Source organism: Coccidioides immitis (assembly GCF_000149335.2).
Source record: "Coccidioides immitis RS genomic scaffold supercont3.4, whole genome shotgun sequence".
NCBI lineage: Eukaryota > Fungi > Ascomycota > Eurotiomycetes > Onygenales > Onygenaceae > Coccidioides > Coccidioides immitis.
Genome location: NW_004504311.1, coordinates 3,406,384 through 3,419,955, shown reverse-complemented (window position 1 = coordinate 3,419,955; position 13,572 = coordinate 3,406,384). Strand labels below are relative to the sequence as shown.

Genomic DNA, 13,572 nt, shown 5'->3' with positions numbered 1-13,572 from the left:
AGTTACAGTTTGAACTAAAAAGAGTGGCAGTTTAAGAAAAAATAAGAACCCAAGAACCGGGAAATTGGGGAGGCGGCCGCGCACAATCCCTGCTGGTAAACAATGTTTACATTACAGAACGGTAAATCGAGTATGATTGTAAATTATTCAACCCGAAGACAGATCTGCATTGACCGACAATCTTTGTCTGCTGTGCTCCGTGGGAGGTGATTTGTTGGCGGGAGTTTTACCATCAGGTACTACGTACTCTGTACTCCTTATTTACGAATGAGTTACTCCGTCCGTGCGTCGAGAATAGCGGTCATGATGACACCCAAAATGCTGTCCAGCAGAGCATTGGAGTTCACAAAGGTATTCTCCAGGCTGGACCCTCATACATAGGTACTCCGTATACTCCGTACATACATACACGATACAGAGAACGTGGATGGGTGTCCTGTACCCCGTATGCACAGCACAATCCGTAATATGGTACTTTGAATGACATCATCTCGGCGGGCGATGAAGTTGAGGCAGACGTTGCGCAATGTATCCCCGCAATCCTGCTTCGTCCTCCGTACACGTTGTAAATGTATGGATTGAGGTGAGGTTACATTACGCATGTATCGTCGGAAGCAGTTTGCCCAACCTCTGCTCGAGATATCCATGCACGTTGATTGCCGGTTGCTTGCATTTCCGATAGGATTCTTATTCTGAATTTGGTTTGTCCGGGAAGAAAATGTCATTTGTTGCACAGTACTCAGTAGGGAGCACCCGGTATCGTAAATATCCGGATGTGTATCGACTTGGTATGGACCCTTGTACTCCGTACTGTGCTCGTCTGTCCTTGTATCCTTCAAGTTATCGTAAACTCATGCCATGTGGATGTGACAGCTCTGCACCAGGTTTCCTCACTTCGCGATTTCTTTGGTGATTCTCCAAGCCAAACCAGACATGCCTCACCGTCCTGCTGCCCAGTGACGTCTGGAAAGCCGATGAGGATCGTTTGATGCAGTGATTTTCATTGTTCGTTTCTCAATTCCCTGAACAACCAACCGTGCATCGATCAAAGCGATGGGCTGGCCTGAAGCCGACATAATTAATACGTGGCATTGCTCCTTCGTTTCTCTCCTGCCGGTCTTTGAATGAGAAAGCCCTTGAATGCTGTAATAGTGGTCCTTGATGCTTGTGCTACTGCAACTTGCTCAAAAAAGAAATTGCACTGCTGGGACTCCCATCTTCAGTCGTCCGGATCTAATCTCCGCAGAGGTGTTACCGATATTCTACAAAATCCTGCAGACAATGCGTACCAGGCTTTCCCATGCATGTATCAATCGAGAGATTGAATCTGCAAGGTCAACATCAAGCACATATTTCCCAATTTCTTACCATCGAATTTCTTTGAATCGACGAACCAGTCGCTAGACTGTTACACCCCGGCCACCCCAATCTAAGGGATTCGATCGCCAATCTTGCCTAGTCATATCTTTGGGTATTCAAGGCTTTCCCGCCTTGCATCCAGATTTCTCCGATCACAAATTTTCCTTGAGCCGCTTGGAGGTCTCTGCTTGGCGGTCGTCGTCTCGAGTGGGAGAAGCACAAATTGTGTTAGTGCCGACTGAAGCGGACCACCGTCGTAAAACAAACCCCCTGGAGGTAAGCGGGATTGTGGATGGCTCAGTGTGACTAGATTGAAGGCCTCAAATTGCTCACCAGGACATTTCACATTCCATTGGATGGTGGTTGTCGCCCCGAATCAGCCACCGATTCTATTTGGCGATTCTTTTGAAGATATCTCTTTTGACATCCCCCAAAACTCGAGATTCAGATTGCGTTTCTTGAGTCAATTTCGACCCGTCAAGTAATGTTATTCCCGCTCGAAGAACCCAACTCCATAATTTGCCACTCTAGAACACTGATGGTGTCCAAGACGTTGAGTGATCGGAGGGTCGATCTGGTTGCGGTATTCCATAATACGGAATACGGTTCTCGCCTGCTGTTTATGCTATAAGGGAGAACTGCTTCTATCTCCAGTCTCTACCCGGGCATCTAGACAACACTGGAGGATTTTCAAGGGCTCCATGTCAATGCGGCTAAAACCTTTTTTTTTTTTTTTTTTTTTTTTTTTTTTTTTTAATTCCTGGTGTCCAGTGTCAAATCCAAGCGGCCCATGACCAGTATTTTCTTGGGTCCTAATAAACCAATCACGGAACTAGGATATTGTTCCGGCGGGATTCAGATGCCTACCTGCATTCCTTGAGAAATTAGGAATACCTGTGCTCTCTCTGCATATTATTGCGGCGTCACTTAACGCGGCCTACGCATTGGCATATCGTTTCCAGTTCAATCACAACGATAATACAGAGTACGTGGCGAGAAATGTCAACGCGCACAAATACAACCGCATTTTGCTCAGGTCGAATGTGCCATGTCCTTTCTGTGTAGATCGCAAATGATGGACGCCACGATCTAACCAAAACGCGGATCCTACCAGAGGGCTGGCTAATCGCCGGTCAGATCCTTGCTATGCTGGGCCTGATCGTTTTGCCGGAAAAACCGCTGCATATGGATCGAGACGAATTTGTTTTTGTATCTGTTATTCCATCATCCTTGAAAGGCAATTAAAATTTTTCAAAGTGGCGACTGATGCAAAACGCTCTTTCTGGAAAGAACGATCGCTCGTGATACCAAAAGACGCGAGTCAGCTTTTCCCATCAGCACGGTTCGCAGAGTAGCCCATACGTAGTAGCTGTCTGTACGGAGTACTCCGTAGGGAGTACAGTGATACCCACAAGAGGCGGCGCGGGGATGCCCCTTGACAATGGCTTTGGACCGTCATGCAATATCCTATTTTTGTTGTTATTGAGAGCAGAACTGGCCTATGATGCAATATTCCTGCTCGAATCGGTCACCTTAATCAATGTCGTCATTGGATATTGGCTTCCGCTCCACGAAATCCTCTGCCGCTTCATCATGGTCACATTCTTGCAGCGCCTCCGAGCCTGAGCTTCATCTTTATATGAACATACAGGGTAGCGCAGTCGTTCACCCGCAGGTTAAACGCCACAGATTTTCCGCTTGAGAATGATCATACCTGCTACAGCTTGGGTATTGGTGAGCATTGGGCGCCTCATCTGAAGATGGAGTGAGGGGAGCTACCTGTGCATCTGAACGTGAGACTTAGACGCATGCGACGCACAAAGCACTACCCCGTGATGGGTTGAAGAGTCAAACCCATTCGTGCTGCGATATCCAACCGTGGGTTCAATAACCTTGGGGGAACTGCTGTTATCCCCTTCGTGTGGTTGCTTTTTGTCTGGGAGGCTAGCTGATCCTCTCTAGGAGGGACTGTGATTGCAGCATGGAGAACCTCCTACACCGATATTTGATCACCCAATCACTGCGACAGATGCCTCCCCACCCTGTTTCCCGCTTTGGGCGGACCATCATGGTCCCCGAATCAATGATCTGAATAATACTGTCACCGGAGAGGGTTTTGTCTCATAATAAATTTCAATGTATACGAAAGGACAAACTACATATGAAATATTTGATAAATATGTCAGAGATCTCCAACAAACAGATAAGCATTTGCTCCCGACAAATCAGACGAAAATCCGTTTCACAAAGAAACCGAATAGTAGCTAAGGGGAGAGATGCAAAAGGAACTTCCGGTTCAGAAGAACCGAAATCCTCACTGGAAGACCCGATTTTAATATTCCAACGCTCCGTTAAGGACAGATCTTTGAATGATATGTATCTCAGTAGGAAACCACTTTGACACATGACTGAAGAATGTCCCTGCAGAACCCTTAGTGTCTCTGCATCGTTGGTACTGGGTAATAATGTGCCCTGCTTGGCACCGCTATGGCACCGACGGCAATCATACTGAGAAGCAAGATGGGAAAGAATCGAAACAAAAGGTTAATCACGTGTAGGACATCCGTCAACAGTGTAATTTCAGATCTAAGTCCTCCGTCCATCAATGGTAGGATCTAATATCCGGCCGAACCACAGGTCCTGATGGGTCTCCACGGGAACCGTGGGAGACGAAAATGTCCTGGCTCGTTTTGGGAAAAGCGGGATAGATGTGTATGCGAGGAGCGGGGGTGAGAAGGAATGCATGTATGTTGCCGTTAGATGCACTTGATTCACCAATCCAGTGCAAGGCTGGCTTCCAATGGTACTGGTCGGTCCTATCAACAAGCCCTCCTGGGCTCTAAGGTAGGAACTCTGAGCATAATTTAATTGCTTCTGTGAAAAAGGTTGAAACTGAAGCTTGACTCCCGTGGCTATGCCTGGAACGGACGCAAGCTCGCAGCTGGCTGTCAAAGAGCTGTCATTAGCGATTGGATACCATCCAAGTGCCTCATAAATATCATTGGCCTACCTCTCTCTCATGATATAGCCATAGTTTGCATCCTGCCTGGGACGGGGGACAATGCCACCAGATTATGGTCCTCTTCACTTTGGAAGCTGGTTGCCGCAATCAGTACTACCACGATGAGCCCTTCTCGCTCTCATTGCTCGAGAGAAATTGGTTCAACACGGCATCTCCTGCAAGATCTGAGAGGCTCATGCTTCATAGAGTTGTCGATCTCGACCAGCAGAGATGACTCGTGATCCCATGTACGCTGTCGAGTCCCTTTTGTTTTTTTTGAATTTTTTTGAAGGCGTTAAGATAACGCAAAGGATTTCCCTCGGCCAAACCAAGCCCTAAGCCCCAACCACGTAGCTGCCTTTAACTTTCTTGGCAATTGTCACGTGCTGTAATTAGTTGGATCACGTGATTACTCAGGGGGCTCAAATCAACTACTTCCCCCCGCAACAAAATATACTCTCAAAACGGTTCCGTGGCTCTCGGAGATTTGCTGGGACTATCAGTGACATACCGGGAGGAACCGATGCGGCGACAGGGGGATGTGGCAGCATAGCTCTAACTGATATCCACATTTTCTTTTATATACATGAGGGAACGGACTTCTGGATCAGAAAGTTGATAAAATGATTTCTCGCTACCAATAGTATGAATATATAATTAGGAATCGTAATATAGCTACAAATCATTCCGTTGCTTTGGGTCAACTGCCGGAGGTATCGACACGCAAATGCGGCGCATCCTCTCCCAATGCTTTAAATTCTAGTCGCGCAACTCAAAGAGAGAAGAGATACTAGAGTCCAAGTTAGGACCAGATCTGACCTGCTAACAGCCAAGGACAAAGCCTACCTCTCTCCGTAGTGGTGGCGCCGGATGCTCTCTGACAACAGTGCAGATACGTCCAGAACAACCAGTTTCTTCATCCTTCTAGCCCTTTGCGGATCAATGGGGAACGTATTTGTTATGACGACGTAGTCAATGCAATCGCACCGCTCCATCTGTTCAAGCGAGTTTTCTCCGAAAAGACCGTGGGTCGCGATACAGTATACCTTGTTCGCACCACCCTTTTTCACAACGGTCTCTGCCGCCGCGATCCAAGATCCTGCGCGGTCAATCATATCATCAACAATAAAGACAGTTTTGTCCCTGACATCACCAACCAGGGTGATCGTGCGCTCATGGTTAGAATTTTGAGCTTTTCCATCCTCTTCGTCTGAAGAGGCGGCAGCATCGAAGGACCCACCGAGGGCGTGCTCCGGTTGGAAGGATGATAGTGTAGACACTGCTGACTCCGAAGTTGGATCGAGAGAAGCGCCATCGTATATCTCGGTCCGCTCCACGGTAACATTTAAGCCGGAAACCGAAGCTGCAGTAGAGGAGAGATTTGGCGAGGGGTAGTCATCGTCAACTAAATGACCCTGGACCAGTCGCGCGGTTACAACTTCACGGGCACGCTCATCAGTATATTCATTCGTCGTATCGTCATCATCGTGGCTGGCCTCTCCGAATCCAGATTGTGGTGTTCTGCTCTCTTCAGGGAGGGTTGCCAAAGTGTTAGGTTGCGCATCGATAAAGGGGTCGGGAAGGGAGGATGAATTAAGGTTAATATCTTGAGGGCGAGGACGAGTGGGTAAACTCGCGCGATGCGAGACATTCCGTGGCTGGAATTCCGCGTTTCTGACATTTGCCAGGTTATGGTCGACTGAGTCAAAGAATATGGCACTATCAGTCATGGAATTTTGGTTATACTTCTGCCGTCTGCGGTCTGTCGTAACGATGCCAAAGTTCAGTTTCAATGCGTCTGCCAGTGAGGTTACACGCTTGCTGCCTCCAGCATTCTTCGTAACTACCACAGCTTCATGCCAGCGTGGAACATTTATCCTAATCCACCGTGCTATCAAAGATTCGGCAAAGAGGTTATCAACCGGTTTTCCGAAAAACCCCTGCATTTGGGATGCCTATATCAACGCTGTTAGCACACAAAACCATTGTTAGCCGGCGATTTCGTGATCGTACATGCAGGTCCACAGTGATAACATGGTCTACGCCAGCGATCGAGAGTAGATTGGCAAGCATTCGGGCTGTAATCGCTCCGCGATGGCTCTTCTTCTTCGATTGACGCGAATAAGGGAAGTATCTTCAGGACGTTAGTCGATTTCTTTCTATAGACAGCCAGCAACGGGGGACATACGGCAGTACAGCTTCAACAGATAGTCAGCCATCCAATTCCACACCCTTTCAATGTAATCACAGGGCAAAACCAGAACACCTACCCGTTATTGACTTCGCCGATCCGCCCTTGCATGCCGAGATCATGATCAGCAGTTCCATCACGCTATCATTGATCTTGCTGCTTCCACTCTGGACAATGAAGACATCCTGATTTCGCACCGATACACCGATATTCACACAGGTCTCGCCATTGCTAAATTTCCGCAGTTCGCATTTCGCAGGGACGGTTCCCAGCCGCTCGCAGATGGCCTCCGTGAGGGCGGGGTGAGAGGTGCCGGAGAATATCTGAACGCCCCGCATTTTTAATTGATGGGCATCAAAAGAAACGGGCAACCGATATCATCAACGCTAGTCAAGGAGACAGTTCATGAACATACTCGGGACGTAGGTGTGTTTATTCATGAATTTTTTTTGGTTTTCGACAATTCGACCAACGACAGCGCTCGAAACTCAAAAAGCCTTTTTTGGGTTCGAGACTCAAGAGAACATGTGACACTACGGAGTACAGAACTCTTGGAAGAAGCCATTATATAAAGTGAGTGTACATGTTCACCACAGAAGCTCGAGGACCGCAAAATAACAATGTGAAGCTGGGAGGCGAACCTGGCTTAGTTTCCATCTCGAAGGTAGCGTTGTCCTACAATGCCGCACAGCTTTCCTCCCATCCAGCCTGGCGGCTCTCTCATGGTCGCATGGCAGGTACGGGACAAGAAGGTGCTCGTCGTAGGTGGAGGTGAGGTTCGTTACAGGGCTCTTATCACCGAACTCCTGACCGTTCCATCCTCGCTAACGGGGCTTATGCAGGTCGCAGCAGGCAGGATCCTGCACGCCTTGAACGCCGATGCCAGAGTCACCGTCGTATGCCCGTCCGCATGCCTCAATCCCGAAGTCAAGTTCCGCATCTCCCAAAACCAGGTCACCTACAGAGATCGAAAATTTGAACCCGTCGACCTCGAGGAAGATGTAGCGATGGTATTTGTCGCAATCGACGACCCGGAAGCTTCCACGCAGATCTGGAAACTGTGCAAGGAGCGCCGAATACCCGCAAACATCGCCGATGTCCCTTCGGAGTGCGACTTCTACTTCGGCAGCGTACATCGCGATGGACCGCTGCAGGTGATGGTGAGCACGAACGGGAACGGGCCAAAGTTGGCCAGTATTGTCAGAAAGGAGATTGCGTCGGCGCTTCCGGGGAATACGGGCGCAGCGATCCAGAATGTTGGTGTGTTACGGAAGAAGCTGAGAGAGCTTGCCCCCGAGGCGAAGGATGGGCCGAAAAGGATGAAATGGTTGGTGAACGTTTACTTGCGGATTGATGAGTTGCTTGCTATCGGTCTATATACTAATGGTAGCATAGGATCTCCCGCATATGCGAGACATGGAGCTTGGAGGAGCTTGTTGAGATGGACGAAAGTGATATGGATAGCCTGCTTGCATTCTACGCGCAGAACACGGTTCCTACCTTCGAACAAGTTCGTTTGAAAGAAGAGGATAATATTGCAACTTTTGATGGCAGCATGGGTTGGAGCTGCTGAATTTTTAGGGAATCTTTAAATGGTAGTTTGGCCTTAATGTAATGACAACGTATGGGACATTCTGAGCATGGAAATTGAAAAATTGAAAAGTCCTTTATTTATTTTTGCCCTTCCTTGATGAACCTAGAAATCCACTAAAAGTACACGGAGAGCAACGGATACGCTGCACGCCAACGCCGCCGCAATCACAAACTCAAGTCCCAATGAGAAGAAACATAGAAGTGTCATATCGGCCAATATACGGAAAACATGGGGGAAATAGAAGGGATTGTTGAGTCAAAGAGGCGTCGATGGTTGGTGTCGGTGCGTTTAAGGGTTGTTCTTGACGAAGTCAATACCTAGGAAAACCTATATCAGTTTATGTCAACCTTTCCCTCTGATGGGATAAAACTTACCCTTGGTAATGTTCTTCTTCAGGTCAACCAAGCAGGCATCGAGCAACTTCTGTTCGTACTCAGAGACCTTGCCAACTGGAAGGATCTCCTCAACACCGTTGGGTCCAAGTCTGACACGGGAGGCGAAGAAGTCAATTCCCTGGGATTTGTAGAGAGGGCTCTCAACAAAGGTTGGCTCGATGACATCCTTAACGCCCTGAGAGGCCTTGAGCAAGCTCTCGGCGAAACGAGCACCGGCCATGGCCATGGAAAGGGTAGCAGATCCAGCACCAGCCTTGGCTTTGACGACCTCATCACCACCGAACTGGATGCGGTTGACAAGGGCCTCGAGGGCTTCACCGGTGATATCTGGGTGGTTAGATTGAGAGACCAAAGGAACAATGGTGACACCAGAGTGTCCACCGATCACGGGAACTTCCTCGTTGGCAGGGTCGGTCTTTTTGATCTCGGAGATGAAGCGAGAGGCACGGACAACGTCGAGGGTGGTAACACCGAACAGGCGCTTGGGGTTGTAGACGTTCTTGGACTTGAAGACTTCGGCAACAATGGGGACGGTGGAGTTGACCTGGGTCAGAGGAATCAGCCAAATTGCCCTATGTAACTTGTAACAGTACTATACTCACAGGGTTAGAGATGACAAGGATGTTAGCCTTTGGGGCAGCATCGGCAGCAGCCTTGGCCAAGTCGCGGACAATGGAGGCGTTGGTGTTGAAGAGATCTGGAGGGACGTAAACGTTAGCTTGCTACATTGTTTCAAGACTTGAGGCTAGCTTGTTCATTCCATACCATCACGGGTCATGCCAGGCTTGCGAGGAACACCAGCAGGGATCAAGACAATTTCAGCGTCGGTCAAGGCTTCACGAAGACCAGAAGGGGTTGGGTCATGGCCGGTAACGGTGCTGTTGGTGTTGATGTGGCTAAGATCAGCAGCGACACCTAAATAAGCAGCATCGCGTCAGCACCAAATATTTCGTATAGCCGGCTAGGTGATCCAATTTTCCCTGAAAATTAGGCCTTGGAATGTCTTGACGGTTGTGATATTACCTGGCCCACCGCGGATATCGTAGAGAGCAAGCTGGCTAACACGAGGGTTCAGCTTCATGAGCAAAGACAGAGGCTGACCAATGCCACCAGCAGCACCGAGGACGGTAACCTTGGAGTTCTGTTCAATTGGTTAGGTTAGCAGGATGGTGGGAGCCAGTGGCTTCAGGTCCAAATGCATTGGAGCAGCTTGAAGGCGCAATTGGATGATTACCTGTTGAGCAGACGCCGAGAAGGCACGGCGCTGAAAAAGGCCGACAGTTCTGCGGGCGGCAAACATGATGGCTAAAGAAGGGTATCACAAAAAGGAAGGGTGAATTGAAGAAGATGGATCTAAGACAATTGGCCTTGAGAGTGTGTGTTTATCAAGGGAAACAGAAAAAAGAACAGCAAAGTGAAGTTGGAAAAGAATGAGAGAAGGCCAGAGAGGATTTTCGCTGTTGAAGTCACGGGACAAACACAGGGTTGTTTGGCCAAGTTGCTGGTTGGTGGTTACGGCCTCACCGGCAATGCCCTGGAGCTTCTTCGGCGACAACCCGCCAGGCCCTGAGCACATGGGTCCTTGAATCTCGGGCTACCCCGGCGAATAGGCCAGAGAGAGCACAAGAGACCCTCCGGCCGACATCAACATATGCATTTCTACGCGGAAGAGACCGGGTTGGCGCCGCCTCTTGGGTGACCTCTTCTTGCGGCTACACAGATTCGAAGAGGCTACTTTACGCCGAGGATAACTGACTAGTTGGCCACCATGATGCTCTCGAAGTCTGGGGAACCGCACGTCCTGGGTGGGGAATCAGAACAAGCCTGCGCGCTTCCGATCACCGCCAGACCCAGAGATTTTACTTCCTTGCCGAGCTGTCCCGTCCGAGAGGGAGCAAAAAAAAAAAAAAAAAAAAAAAAGGTTACATGCATCCAGTACTCACCAGTCATCAAACCTGAGACTGCAATGCCTTCATATTACACTTAATATTGTTTCACAGTGCTCGACCGCTACGTAAACGCGGCTGGACGATAGGAATGCCCACTTCGTGTCGAAACCATGGACGGGGGTCGGTTCGGCACGGCGACTCACGACAGATCCCTCCCAGTCTCCCAAGGAGAAGAAGGGGGGAAGGAAAAAAAAAAGGAACATAAATAAGCATAGACAGGAGAAAAAAAAAATTACTCCATTCGCTTTTAAAAGACTTATTGGTGTATATTTGAAATTTTTTACTAAAGTCGGGCCATCTCTTCATTCCCCCGATGTGGTCACATACTTTGGGACGGGACTGGATTATGGGCTCATTAAACTGTCTGGACTAGCCATAGACTTCAGTTCACCAGTTGTTGATATCCTGTTCTTTAACAGGGGTAACTTTGTCTCGAGGACCTACTACGGAGCAGCCTACCAGGCATGTACGGAAGCTCTGGGAACCCCCAAAACCAAACTGCTATAGTTACTCCGTATGGTGCTGAGTCTTGCTTGCCTCCTGGTAAGAGGTGCGGGAGAGAAAACTCTGCATGCTTCACTGCTCATGTATAGTTTCCTAGCAGAGAAAGCCACATACAGAATAAGCATTGTGTTAGTTAATGTAGTACACCTCATTTTCTATTAAGATCTTGAGCACAACTGATGGGAACTCATTAAGAAAAGCTTGTCGCCTCGTTTGACACGAGCCTCACCCTTGAGTGTTTGATATGAATAACATAGACAGGGTACAGCTGCGTCGCGTTCATAGAGCAATCTCGGTCCTCTCTTTCGCGAATCGCACCGAGCGTTGCAGGCTGAAGAACATCTTGCACCAGCGGAGTCCCCGCCTCAATTATCAACCAACCCCAGGATAATCAACCTGGCCTTCTGATACGAAATGCACTCTGGAGAGGAGGACAATTTCCGCACAGTTGATATATCAGTGTTTCTGCGTCTTATGAAAGAATTTGTCATTACAACACCAAGGTACTCAGCAGCTACATTCTACTATCCTAACGACCTTTTAAGTGCTGATGCCTTTTCGGAGCTAGATTCTGATTTTCGGGGTCGAATTCTAGTAACAAGGCAATGTAAATATAGCCCAAGCAATAGATCATAGAGTGATCAATTGGCGAAAAGAGCCCTTTCATATCCTGTACAAGTGCTTAACGCTATGCCTGAGTTGTTTCTGTTCATCAAAACGTGTGCATATTAAGATATAATTGAAGTTAGATGATACTCATTGCTCATCTTATTATACAAATCTGTGTTCACGAACGAGAGCTTGCGGCAATGGCTCGTGCTCCAATGAATCAATCCTAAGTGTTTTCTGTGGTGTTAGTTCCCGGATCACAACACCGCTTTCCTGTTGACCGGGATAAATACTGTGCTTCAGCGGTGGTTGTTGTGAATTCGTTGGCCAAGGAGCGAGCTGTATTTCCTCCTGTTCCGGCATTGTTCGTTGCCTTCGCTGTTTCTTCATCTTCCACCATTCGGCGGATCGATTGATTACGGAGGCCGCTAGCACCAATGCTGCAGACACGACCGGCGACCACTGGCCCACAGAACTATATTCTTCTTCCACGGGGATATTGGTTTTCAGCAAGTTAAGCTCGTTGAATATGATGTTCGCAACGAATAGGGGTAGAGCGGCGAGGTCGAAGAATAGATCAAAAAACATAATGGGAGCGACGATTGATACCATAAGGAATTTTTTGAGGCCAAGTTTAAATTTCGCTTTGCACATGTAGTGGAATAGAAGGATGTATCCACCGTACCAGGTCTGGCAGGCAGCATTGTACGTGTTCTGAGAGAGGCGTAGGTTCAATGAGCTATTTATACACGTCATGACTATCGCCGTGCAAGCATACGAAGGGGTATGCTGACTCCAGTTGAAAGCGACGGATTTCTGCGCCGCCGCTATAATGGGGACAATGAGAACAACACCGAGATTAGCATATGTTCCAAGAAGCTGGTCGGTGGGTATAGCGGTGATTTCGTTTGTTTGCCGCATGGGCGTCTTTGCGGAGAAACATTTATACGTGCATTTGAATAGTGGAGAGACGAGCTCGGAAGTGCTGGTTAAAAGGTCTCCATTAGCAGACCTACACGCGGGCTCCGCATCGGAATGAACATCGAGAAGCAAGGATCGACCGGTAATACAGCCAATTCCAATGAGTCCTCCCCACAAAACAATCACCAGCTTGCCTCCTGATTGCCGAAGCGCGGAGGACCAATGTACCATAGCCGCAAAGGCCATGCATCCGGTCGTGAGTATCGCCCACGCACCAAGAATATCTAGATCAAAAACCGGCGCGCGCGATTTCGTTAGAGCGAGCATGTGAATAGCAGTGGAACCAGCGTATGATAAAGCGGAGGCGAGAGCTCCGATGACTAGCCATTGTTGATACCGGCCGACAATTCCAACAACGAGTGAGACATAGTAGAGAACTCGTGGGAGGGAGCCGTATTGCCCACTGATGGGGTAGACACATATGACGGTGTCGTTATGCCCCTGGGGAATGTTCGATGGGTTGACAAGGTCACGGCGAATCCGCTCGGAGGGATATGTGCGGGTTGGCGAGGCTGATATGCCGAGAACGAGCAAGTATATAAGTGATATGATAGAAAGTCGAGAAAAGGCGATGCGGCCCATCTTGGGGTTTATGAAAAGCCCGGCCTTGCGCTATCCGTAGTCTTGGCTATCTCCATTGGCTGCCACTGGACCGCATGTTTGAGAACCTGGCTTCTGCGCTGGAAGATGCACCGGACGCAGCAGCTTTATCAATGGCTCCAGCCAAATCCCCCCTCCAAGCCTTTGCACTCTGTTGCGACTTGGAGTGCGGATAGTCCTGGCGGATTGAACACTGACTAGCTCCCGACCAACTCTCTGGACTCTCAACTGGTCCTGGGAATAACCTGACCCCAAGTCAATATGAGGCTAGGGATTTGAGATGGTCATAGCTGAAAAGTAGGGGTCGACAGTGCGGGAGCACCACCAGAGTCATCTTTTGTATCTTGAGCCTTATCAACATCGTCCACTTGGCGATCTGCAGACTGGCG

General features: G+C 48.7%; 6 protein-coding genes across 6 annotated transcripts; 1 reads left to right on the top strand and 5 right to left on the bottom strand.

The window, feature by feature from the left end:
• Positions 1-147: 147 nt before the first annotated feature.
• On the bottom strand, positions 148-1,076 carry CIMG_11551 (uncharacterized protein; the record flags this gene model as incomplete). Its single annotated transcript, XM_012358496.1, has 3 exons — positions 148-239; positions 410-810; positions 943-1,076. 3 exons carry the CDS (start codon positions 1,074-1,076, stop codon positions 148-150), a joined length of 627 nt encoding a protein of 208 aa, XP_012213919.1.
• Positions 1,077-3,473: 2,397 nt separating this feature from the next.
• On the bottom strand, positions 3,474-4,509 carry CIMG_11550 (uncharacterized protein). Its single transcript, XM_012358495.1, has 2 exons — positions 4,370-4,509; positions 3,474-4,300 (listed from the first exon to the last, which is right to left on the bottom strand). Exons 1-2 carry the CDS (start codon positions 4,378-4,380, stop codon positions 3,946-3,948), a joined length of 366 nt encoding a protein of 121 aa, XP_012213918.1. The 5' UTR covers positions 4,381-4,509; the 3' UTR covers positions 3,474-3,945.
• Positions 4,510-4,968: 459 nt separating this feature from the next.
• On the bottom strand, positions 4,969-6,980 carry CIMG_05468 (ribose-phosphate diphosphokinase). The gene is made up of 5 exons (XM_001246026.2): positions 6,631-6,980; positions 6,549-6,558; positions 6,374-6,494; positions 5,207-6,315; positions 4,969-5,150 (listed from the first exon to the last, which is right to left on the bottom strand). Exons 1-5 carry the CDS (start codon positions 6,887-6,889, stop codon positions 5,120-5,122), a joined length of 1,530 nt encoding a protein of 509 aa, XP_001246027.1. The 5' UTR covers positions 6,890-6,980; the 3' UTR covers positions 4,969-5,119.
• A 151-nt stretch (positions 6,981-7,131) lies between these two features.
• On the top strand, positions 7,132-8,201 carry CIMG_05467 (siroheme synthase domain-containing protein). The gene is made up of 3 exons (XM_001246025.2): positions 7,132-7,327; positions 7,394-7,878; positions 7,947-8,201. Exons 1-3 carry the CDS (start codon positions 7,232-7,234, stop codon positions 8,122-8,124), a joined length of 759 nt encoding a protein of 252 aa, XP_001246026.2. The 5' UTR covers positions 7,132-7,231; the 3' UTR covers positions 8,125-8,201.
• A 232-nt stretch (positions 8,202-8,433) lies between these two features.
• On the bottom strand, positions 8,434-9,938 carry CIMG_05466 (malate dehydrogenase, NAD-dependent; the record flags this gene model as incomplete). The annotated part of the gene is made up of 6 exons (XM_001246024.2): positions 9,775-9,938; positions 9,564-9,681; positions 9,306-9,455; positions 9,143-9,237; positions 8,520-9,084; positions 8,434-8,462 (listed from the first exon to the last, which is right to left on the bottom strand). The coding sequence occupies exons 1-6, from the start codon at positions 9,838-9,840 to the stop codon at positions 8,434-8,436; spliced, it is 1,023 nt and encodes a 340-aa protein (XP_001246025.1). The 5' UTR covers positions 9,841-9,938.
• Positions 9,939-11,721: 1,783 nt separating this feature from the next.
• CIMG_05465 (uncharacterized protein) lies at positions 11,722-13,474 on the bottom strand. Its single transcript, XM_001246023.2, has one exon. It carries the CDS (start codon positions 13,163-13,165, stop codon positions 11,765-11,767), a length of 1,401 nt encoding a protein of 466 aa, XP_001246024.1. The 5' UTR covers positions 13,166-13,474; the 3' UTR covers positions 11,722-11,764.
• Positions 13,475-13,572: the final 98 nt, after the last annotated feature.

Coding starts and splice junctions, on each gene's coding strand:
- CIMG_05468 (XM_001246026.2), bottom strand. CDS start 6,889: ATGCGGGGCGTTCAGATATTCTCCGGCACCTCTCACCCCGCCCTCACG. Junction 6,316..6,373: donor TTATCACTGTGGACCTGCAT/GTACGATCACGA, acceptor GCGTTGATATAG/GCATCCCAAATGCAGGGGTT. Junction 5,151..5,206: donor CGCCACCACTACGGAGAGAG/GTAGGCTTTGTC, acceptor CTTGGACTCTAG/TATCTCTTCTCTCTTTGAGT.
- CIMG_05467 (XM_001246025.2), top strand. CDS start 7,232: ATGCCGCACAGCTTTCCTCCCATCCAGCCTGGCGGCTCTCTCATGGTC. Junction 7,328..7,393: donor TCGTCGTAGGTGGAGGTGAG/GTTCGTTACAGG, acceptor GGGCTTATGCAG/GTCGCAGCAGGCAGGATCCT. Junction 7,879..7,946: donor GGGCCGAAAAGGATGAAATG/GTTGGTGAACGT, acceptor ATGGTAGCATAG/GATCTCCCGCATATGCGAGA.
- CIMG_05465 (XM_001246023.2), bottom strand. CDS start 13,165: ATGGGCCGCATCGCCTTTTCTCGACTTTCTATCATATCACTTATATAC.